Source organism: Carassius auratus, chromosome 5 (genome assembly GCF_003368295.1).
Source record: "Carassius auratus strain Wakin chromosome 5, ASM336829v1, whole genome shotgun sequence".
NCBI classification, from domain to species: Eukaryota; Metazoa; Chordata; class Actinopteri; order Cypriniformes; family Cyprinidae; genus Carassius; species Carassius auratus.
Window position 1 is genome coordinate 7,066,727 of NC_039247.1, and position 10,368 is coordinate 7,077,094.

At 33.2% G+C, this 10,368-nt stretch overlaps 1 protein-coding gene across 1 annotated transcript; it reads left to right on the plus strand.

The window, feature by feature from the left end:
* The first annotated feature begins 2 nt into the window (after positions 1-2).
* Positions 3-9,864, plus strand: LOC113072927 (FYN-binding protein 1-like). Its single transcript, XM_026245808.1, has 18 exons — positions 3-262; positions 3,118-3,670; positions 4,238-4,367; positions 4,611-4,669; positions 4,832-4,854; positions 5,053-5,093; positions 5,397-5,556; positions 6,386-6,545; positions 6,707-6,803; positions 6,892-6,902; positions 7,029-7,095; positions 7,856-7,896; positions 8,207-8,273; positions 8,926-9,025; positions 9,098-9,260; positions 9,336-9,366; positions 9,564-9,595; positions 9,687-9,864. The coding sequence occupies exons 1-18, from the start codon at positions 260-262 to the stop codon at positions 9,704-9,706; spliced, it is 1,758 nt and encodes a 585-aa protein (XP_026101593.1). The 5' UTR covers positions 3-259; the 3' UTR covers positions 9,707-9,864.
* The last annotated feature ends 504 nt before the right edge of the window (positions 9,865-10,368 follow it).

Here is a 10,368-nt window from a genome sequence, read left to right on the forward strand (position 1 = left end):
AACATGCATTTAGTATGATCTCTCTTATGTTTTTTAAAATTACTCATATTTTCACAGATTCTGCAAGGGGTGCCCAAACTTTCGAGCCCCACTGTATTTCTCACTCACAAATGAATGTGTTTTGCTCAACCGTTTAAGAAGGAAGAAACAAGTTTGTTTAGTCATCAGTTCTCCCATTCTTTCAACCGCACTCCTTGAAAAGACTCCACAGACAAACGAATAAGCTAGTGACGGTTGATCCAGCACACTAGACATCATTATGGTGAGTCCTGGTCTTTGCTTTTAACTGTGCTATTGGAGAAAGACTTCTGTGACGTTCTGAATTAGAAGACTGTGCTCCTCAAATAATCACCAGAGATGATATCATCTTTTATGCTTGTATAATAGGCATTAGACCACCTGACCAGACTTTGTGTTGTTTCTCACTCTCAAAGGCAAAAGAATGAGCCTGTGGTTTTAAGCTGATGATAAACCTGACACTAGATCAGGGTCGTGATGTTCGATAGTGAAACCTGGTTACACTTCTTCCTTATTAAAGTAATGGAAACATGCATTTCCTCTGAGTGTATTTGTGATTCTCACTCGTTTCAGAGCCACTGTGTTCTTGCTCACACACTGGGTGAGTACACTGGGAGATCGATCGTGCTGATTTATTTAAATGAGCATCTTTATTAGGATTTTTCAGGTTGCCGTTGATGGTTAAGTTCTTGATTATACTTGTGTTAGTGCAGCATAATAGAGCAGATGCTAGTGATTTTCTTATTGTGATTGATAATAATTTGATGTGATTGATGAGGATGCAGTAATATTGATCATTTAGCTGCATTCTGAAGAAGCAGACAGCAGTAAACAAATTCTCAGTATTTTTCTCACTTGTGAATGTAAACAGTGACTTGTGTTAAGGTGGAACCCTAAAGGTGTGAACATGCACAGTTTAACAGCTTTTTGAAATATTCAGCTTTTTTTAATCAGTATAGCCTGCTTATGAGGGGTTTGTATATTCCTGCATTACTTATAACATTAGTGATTATAGTTCATACATTTTTGTTTTATATTTCATGAAGAAATTGTGAGTTGTATTGACTGCATGCAATATTTTTTTTTATACTTTTATTTATAGAGCTCTTTTAACAATAAGGATTGTGTCAAAGCAGCTTAACAGTATCAAAATAGGGGAAAAAAGTTATTGTGCTAATAAAAAGCTATTGCTTTTTTTATGCATTTGAACTTGTTTGGTGGGCAATAAAATGGAGCAAAGATCTCATTAACTTAGAGTAAATGGATGCCTAACTGAGTTCATTTCAAAGCAATAATTGGTTTATAATTAGGTTCATTAGTTTACTACTTTAGTTATCACTTCAACGATTTTGTGTTCAGAGTGGCTTTTAGTATTGCACTCTTGAAAAAAAAAAGTCATCTTTGGTTCCTTAAGAACCTTTAACATCCATAGAACCTTTATATTCTACAAAAGGTTCTTTGGATTTAAAAAAATAACCACAATACTCTGCAGTTTATGCAACTAGTTGTGGTCTACTTACACGGCTTTTTCTTAATTATTTTTTACTATTACACTGTTTTTTGACTGTTTTGAATCTTTACAATAAGGTTCCATTAGTTGATGTTGGTGAAAAAAAAATATTACAGTATTTATTAGTCTTTTGTTAATGTTTGTTAATGTTCATTGTTGGTGTTCATTCATGGTGCATTAAATAATTTTAACAAGCACAGCTTTTGATTTTAATAATGAACTGGTTAATGTTGGCATTACCAGTCTTCCCAACTTAGCAATTTTGTTGCTAGATTTAGCAACTTTTCAGACTACACTAGCAACTTTTTTTCCAAAAAGCACCTAGCAACATATTTAGCAATATTAGCAATATTTGGCAACTTTTAGCAACGTTTAATAAGTGACTTGAGTGATTAAAAAAAGGCTCATATTTTCATCTAATATACACAACAAGAGAAAACCAAAGATGAGTACACATCATGTAAATCAAGTTACTTGCTGTTTGCACTGGTTTGATTTATGAATAATAATACAAATTTAATAATTGTTTATTAATGATACACCGTGTTAGCTTGTAACTGTGATTGCTGATCACTTATCACATTGCAAGAACAATATCTAGAAAAATGGAAAAGGTACTAGTATTTTTCCAGGACATTATACATTATCCATTGTAAACTGAAAACACTAAATACAATGCGTAATTAAAAATGCAGGTAAAAAACCTGTGAAAAATCTATACGAAAGATTCCTTCATATTAACATAATAGATTGTACCCTATTTTTAGAGTGTAGCATACAAACTAATATAATACTTAAAACTATTGCTCAGAATGTGTAGTAGTTTTACTAGTTTACAAGCTAAAAAAAATTAATCTGAAATTGTTCAAAATATTTGTAAGTGTTCAACAATTCAAAAAATACAGTTGTTCATAATTTAATATTATATTATGCATAATTATTATTTAAATTAAAATATAAATCAACATATCAAGTATTTTTGCTTAGATTTGATGCACTGACACAATTTTGCGTAGTCATGACGCTGATCAATTAAAATACTTCAATAACCTACGAACACAAAAACGGTTAAAATGTTAGCTAAGCACTAAAATGTAATTAACAGAGCAGTCTGGAGTGAAATCATTTGCGCAGACAATGATGTTACGTAAAAGTAAAGAATGTAAAACAACCATTCTTTTTGGTGCAAGGGATGATTCAACTCATAAGAATTATAATAGTCCAACCAAATACAACTCGCTGAGGGCGGAAACTACGGTAATGCAGGACTGTCAGTCAGCGGCAGTGGGCGGGGCCTAAACATTGTGACATCACAATGCTAAGAAAATCAAAAGGGCAGGTATAATAAGACTGGATTGGTTTAATGGGGATACAAAAATAAGGATTGGGTGGATTTTATCATTCTAGGGTAGTTGTGTTCACACACTGCCAACAAACATTTATATCTAAACACCATGTTAAATTGGATTTTGCATAATATGTGGTTTAAAAAATACATTCCTCGGTTAGTTCATGCATTAGTTAATGTTAACAAATGAGACCTTATTGTGAAGTGTTGCTAATGTTTCTTTTATGTTGTACATTTTTAGGCCTCTAATATACAATCCCTGATGTCTCACTTTAACTCACTGGCTAGTGAAAGTTTGTATTCCCAGCCAGCTCAGAACAAAAAATTCAGCAGCGCCGGGAATCATCACCAGAATCCAGTGTTGATCCCCAAGCTGGCGAAACTGAAACCTGTGGACATGAATAAAGACACAGACTCCAGGCCTTTGTCTACACCACTCATGCTCAAACCAAACTTCATCTCTATGGAGGCTAGATTCAATCCTCCAGTTTCTAACGACAAGACCAGTGGTGACCCGAGAAGTGATGCTGTTGGAGTGAAGCTGCCCAGTAGAGGAAAACAGGAAAATACTTTTACACAAGCCCCCACTGAAGCCAGATCCCAGATTCCTGCCAAACCGCCTGTTTTACAGAAACCTGTTCTCCATGAAAAGATCTCTGCAGCACCTGGATCCGCTTCTGGTGATTTGTCAGTGCCGAAAAAGAAGTGTCTTCCCAGTGTGTTTGCTTTAGGAAAATGTCCCGCCAAACCACAGAGACCTCCACATGTTAACCTCATCAAGTTCAGAGGGAACGGTACGATACGGACCTCCATGATGACGCTCATTTAAGCTAAACTGTTTTTATTTAGACAAGAAAGATTTACACCCACAATACCAGTTAAATGTTGGACACATTACTGATTTTAAGTGTTTTAATAACAGTTTTCTATTTGAATATATTTTAAAATCTAATCTATTCCTGTGATCAAAGCTGTATTTTCAGCATCATTACTCCAATCTTCAGTGTCACATGATCTTCAGAAATTGTTCTACTATACTGATTTGCTGCTTAAGAAACATTTCTTATTATCAGTTTTGAAAACGTGTGCTGCATAATAAACGTTATATAATGTTATTTTCACAGTAATTGAGCACATTTTCTCTGATTCTGGTGGTTTGATGTGTTGTTTTGATGCTGGTTGTTTTCTAATGGCATTCATAAAAGGTGTCCAAAAACTTTATGGACCAAGTCTATTCTGGTCTAAACATCCAAAAAGTCCTAACCTCTAGAATATATATATATTTGTGTGTGTGTGTGTGTGTGTTTATTTATATATATATATATTGCTTCATGTTCTGTTTCCGTCTGCTGGTTCATCAGTATCCAACGGCAGCAGCCCTGAGGAAAGTTTCTCCCTCCCACCCCCGCCTCCTCCAGATCGCCCGTCAATCACATCTGTAGCTCCACCCCCACCACCAGCCTTCACATTTCCACCTGCTCCCCCTCCAGTGTGAGTGTGATACGTACATGTATAAAACCGGCATCAGTAATAATTCACACTGCTAAGCTCACAGTATGAGTTCATCATTTTAAAATGTTCCCACCCTGATATCGTACGCTGAAGCACAGTTTCTGTTTGTGAGGGAATGCAATATTACAACTGAATGCTTTACTATTTAGACAAAGATCTGTAGCTGCAGTTTAAAAGTAAGCTTCTATTTACAGTGAAAAGTGTGTTTCTTCTGTTGAACAGGGATGAGGAGGGCTATTACGATGATACGGACATCATGAGCCGGACGGAGACTTCTCTAGGTGCCTTTCACAGAGAAGTTATCTAATATTAATGTTTAATATTACATACACTGACCTTGCTGACTGTCACATTTAGACATTAGGTCTGTCTTTAGATTTCCTCCATCATTAGTGCTGAGGTTTTTTATTATTCCGTATTAATGACATCTCTTTCTATTTTAGGTCAAAGCAACAATGACCCTGAGGTAAAGATGCAATGTTCATTGTGTTTAATTATACTGTTTAAACTGACATCTATGTTTTAAAAGGAAATGACAGCATTCACAACAAGCTCATTATTAGGGACTGAAAAACCCCTCTAGTGAGCAGAAGGTCACTGGTTACGATTGACGCAGTAACTTTTACAAAGCCAGTGATGATGCTGTTGTTTGTTTCTTGTGTAGGAGTCAGACGAGGACATGTACGAGGATCTTGATCACAACTGGTGAGAGTGTTCATTTAGTGCATGAGTATTCATTCATTTTATATTGCTCATAATATTTTGTAATTGGAGCAAACCCCTGAACCGAAGTATTAATTTTCACTTGTCCTTCACCGCATCATAATATCACAGTTTGCTCAGGCAAATGCTGCTTAGATTTTCTTTAAAAGAAAATTAATTGGTTGGTCTTAAGCAAAGGCTGCAATTCAATTGGGCTCAAATTTGTATATGATTAATGAAAAAGAAATACAATAAAGAAAATAATTAAAAAAGAAAATTGCTAATGGAACACTCTCCTGTACACAGGCCAGAGGAGAACAAAGAACAGAAAGAAGAGAAGACGACAAAAGAATCAAAAGAACGCAAGAAAAAGATGGAAAAAGAAGAGAAGAAACGCTTGGAGCAGGAGAAGAAGGAGAAGAAAGAGAGAGAGAAAAGAGAGCAGGAGGCCAGGAAAAAGTTTAAAGTGATTACAATTTATTCTCATTTTCATTGTTTTATTCCATCATATTATGTACAGTATCTCACAAAATCTGTCAAAAACACATCTGCAGACGCATTTCTCTTTAAAACTGTTATTATATTTCACAAATATATATATAGAAGATTAATTTTAGGATTATGACCTTTTTTTGGGGACAAAAATGATCATAGTGTTATTTATTTTACTGGCTTTTATTTATGATGATATAAATTCATGCTGATTTAAAAAAAAAAACATTCGAGATTGAGGTACAGTACAAATTTAATTCTGCAGTGATTTGGTGAGCTATGGTTTTATTTATGTATATTTTTTTTTACCTAAACATCGCTTTCCGACACATACCACTGTGATCACGGAGGAAAATTATATATTTATATGTTTATATTTGTACATAGGTATATGAACTATGTATTCTGTTTATATGAAATATAATAACGATTTAGATTTTTAGGGTTAAATGTGCATCCCATCCCCTCCCTCTGGAAACAATTTTCATTGTTAAATTTCAGTCTATATATAAAAATATATTTATATATATATATATATATATATATATATATATATATATATATATATATATATATATATATGTATGTATGTATGTATATGTGTGTGTGTTTTCATCTATTATTATTATTATTACATTTTTTTCATTTTGTGACCCAGACTCTATTTTCATCAGTTTTTCCCATAGACATTATATAACTGTAATTTGCTTATAATTTTGTAACATGCTTATTTGTTCATTTTTTGAATGCTAACTATAATAAGTGACAAAGACCGTAAGAAACTGCTGTTTGTGCTCGGATAGATCAAGGGTCCTGTCGTGGTGGTGGAAACAGTGAAGGCCAGTGTGGATCACAAGGGAGGAAAGAACAAACTTCCACTGAAGCAGGGAGAGAGCATTGAAATTATACGGAAAACAGAAAACCCAAAGGACTATTGGCTGGTCAGAAACAGCGAAGGCCTCTGTGAGTTACTCTGCTGCACTGCACTGTACTGTATTTAGTTTGTAAACAGTTCAGTGATGTGTATCTGCTAAACTGAACATGCTCGGTCTTTATTAGGCTGAAGCTTCCTGTTAGTCTAACCATTTTCAGCTGCTATTTGTGCTGGTGTGTTTTACACGTAGATGGTTTTGTGAAGCCTGACACTTTAGATGTTGTGGGAAGCACACAGGATGAACAGGAAGTGTATGATGATATATGCGCAGATGATGAAGTCAAGAAGTAAGAGAGTAACTTTTACGCTTATTATAGATTATAAACATTATTCAGGTTAATCTGTTATTTATATTATAAAACTCTCTTTTTTCAGTCTACCAGATGGTAAGGCATTGCATTATACATTTAATACATATAAATGAAATAACATTGCAATCCTTTAGTAAGTGCTAAATGAAGGACATGTAAAGAAATGTATTTTAATTTTTTTTGCCCTTGTTAATATTTTAGTGCCAGAAGTTGAATGTGATGATGATATTTATCAGATTTTACCAGATGATCCACAAGCTGATTTCAGGTGATTCATGTTCAAAAGCATTTAATACTTCACAAATACCAGTGTATTCATCCAAAAAATTATGACAGTAAGTTTTTGTTTTTTTATCATTAGTATTAACTTTCATGCATTTTACTGTATAAGGTGCAGCAAGACTTTGTGTTTTTGAAAAATCCCTTTTATGCTCAAAAAGGTTGCATTTATTTGATAGAAAATGCTGTATTTTTATTGTATGTTTGAGCAAATAAATGCAGCCTTTGTTGATTAATTTATTCATATTATATATAATTCTGAAATAATATTACAATTTAAAATAGCTATATTTCTTTAAATACATTTCAAAATATAATTTATTCCTGTGATGGCAATGCTGAATAAATAAAACAAACGAACTGAATTATGTAAATTAACCAAATCATCTTCATTTTTACATTATCATATATCATATATTTATTCAAACATTTAGAATTATATTTTAAATGATATGTTTTATAATTAATCATGTTATCACATTTATATTAAACATACTTGTATGTTAATACAGTACACATGGATGTATTTTATAAATTGTATGTAATAGTATACTCATTTGTATTATATTTTATATTACAAAGCATAGTGTCATCTTAAATAACCCTAATCTATGCAAATTCCTTACTGATAGGTGAAGGTCTGAAGTCATTTTTAAGTAAATGAGTATTATTTGAAAGCGCTTTTTAACCTGAAGCTCATATATAGTTGATTTACCACCATCTGCTGTAATTTTACTGCTATTTTTCAGCTTTCCCCCTCCACCCCCTCCAGAGCCTCTCGCATTTAATGGTGTGTGTGAGTAATACTGGATTTTCTCTGCACATTTCATATAATATATTTATGAATCATCTAACAGCACTGGATTTAATTTAACATTCAGAAATGCATAAAATATCATTGCTTGCTTGTACTGTAATGGTTGAGTGTTTCTGTAGTTTGGCGCCGACAAAGCAATGAACATTGAATAGATTCCCAGGGAAAACATTAACAAAATGTTTGCCTTGAATGCAGTGTTGTTGCTTTGGATAAAGGCGTCTGCCATATGCAGAAATGTAAATGCTTCACACAGAGCCTGTAGTTTTTGGTTTCTGTCCAACAGGTGCCACTGAAGAGACATATGATGACATTTTTCCAGCAGACTTCCCTCCTCCTCTGTCTCCTAACAGGTTATAGTTCATGCATGTCACAGAGAATGGGTTCTTTTTTTCATATTATTGTAGTAAGCAAATTTGTAAAATGAGCTTTTCCGTGAATGATTACGTTTTTGGGAAGTCACTTTCTTTTCTGTTTTTGCAAAGTAACACAACTGTTCAGAGGTCCTTTTCAGACAAAGGCTGTATTTATTTGAAAAAAATCGAATATTTCAAAGTATTATTACAATTGTAAATAGTTGCTTGCTATTTAAATATATAATTTTATTCTAAAATGTAATTTATTTGTGTTAATTATTTTAATGTATGGATTTGAAAATAGTTGCGCTGTTTGATATTTTTGTGGAAACTCAGATTTTTTTTCAGTGTTTTATGATGAATAGAAAATTGAAAAGCATAGCATTTATTACAAATGTGGCAAAAAAACAATACATTTTTACTGCCACCAAGCTTTTGAGTAGTTGCTTAAATCACTTAATGTCTTTAAAGTCATTGCATTGTATTACATAATAGCAAAACAATCATGTCATTTATTGCATAAAAAAGTATAACAATGCATTTAACAAAAAAATGATCTGAAACAATAATAATCACTCATGTTTGACATGAAAATAAGGACATAAAAATGTATTTTTTCCATAAAGAAAATGTGTCTCTTTCACCGCAGCTTTCCAAAGATCAGCTCAGCAAACAAGACAGATGAGATGGACCCGAAGAAGAAGAAAAAGTTTGAGAAGGAGGAGAAAGAGTTCAGGAAGAAGTTTAAAGTAAGACAGGTTTGTTTGACGAATGGTGAATGAATGACTGTGTATACTAACCCACATTGCTTCTTCTCGCAGTATAATGCAGAAATCAAAGTGCTGTATCAAGCTACTGTCCTCCAGTCGCTGTCAATAAAGAAGTTTGCTAATAAAGACTTGCCAATCAAACCCGGAGAAATCATTGATGTGATAATTCATCCAGGAGATGACAAACTCATCTGCCGGAACAGCGAAGGAAAATGTGAGTTGATTTAGGAAATAATGCATGTGTATCAGAAGAGGAAACTCTTATTCATTCAGTCTCTGTCTGTTTCAGTCGGCTATGTGTCTTCTGCTCATCTGGAGCAGTAAGTATAGTCTTGCTGTTCATTTCTATTTCTATTCTGGTGAGACGATATGTTTTGCATACATTTTGCACTCCACTCAAAAGCTACAGTTTGTGCTTTTCTAAGCACACTTTGCTCATTTGATATGCCTAAATAATAGTGAATATTAGTGAATTTTGAGTAAATGCTTTATTTTTGTGTTTGATTTCCTCTCTAAGGGATGCCTCTGTTTATGATGATATTGGTGATGGTAAGGTTTAACGTGCACAGCTACAGTTGATGTAAGTATATTTAGTCGTCATTTTCTACTGCAATGATCTTTTTGTACTTATTTGTTACAGATTGTATCTACGACAATTAATAAGCATGGAAAAACCCGTCTAGTGTGTGTTTTTATCATCTTTCAACGTTCTTATTTGTCATTATTTCAGCTGTGCATTGTTTGAGAATATATTGTGAATATTATAAAATGTGTATATATAAAGTCACCTAAGTAGGAATAAAGTAATTTGTGATCCTGTCTTTTGTTTTGTTTTTTTGTCTCCTTTTCTATGTAAAATGATTTCTAAAAGGCTCACTATTATTTTAAATGTTAATAATATTTCACAATATTAAGTTTTTTTTTTTTTTTTGTCCTGTATTTTGGTCAAACAAATGCAGCTTTGTTGAACAGAAGATACTTCTTTAAAACACATTAACTAAACTTTTGAACACCAGAGTGTGTATGTGTTTGTGTGTGTGTGTGTGTGTGTGTGTGTGTGTGTGTGTGTGTGTGTGTGTGTGTGTGTGTGTGTGTATTTGGAATGACGATAAAAACAGAAAGGTGAAAATACAGTGAATAAAGCTATTTTTTTTTGTAATAAAACATTGATCCAAGACTAATCTTTATGCTTTACTCACATTTTAGTGTTGCCTGCAGTTTTAGCCATACGCCCTGTTACTTCAAAAATAAAATAAATTAATTGTACATAAAATACATCATTTATGTGTTTGAAGTGTTATGTAATCATTTTATGATTATTA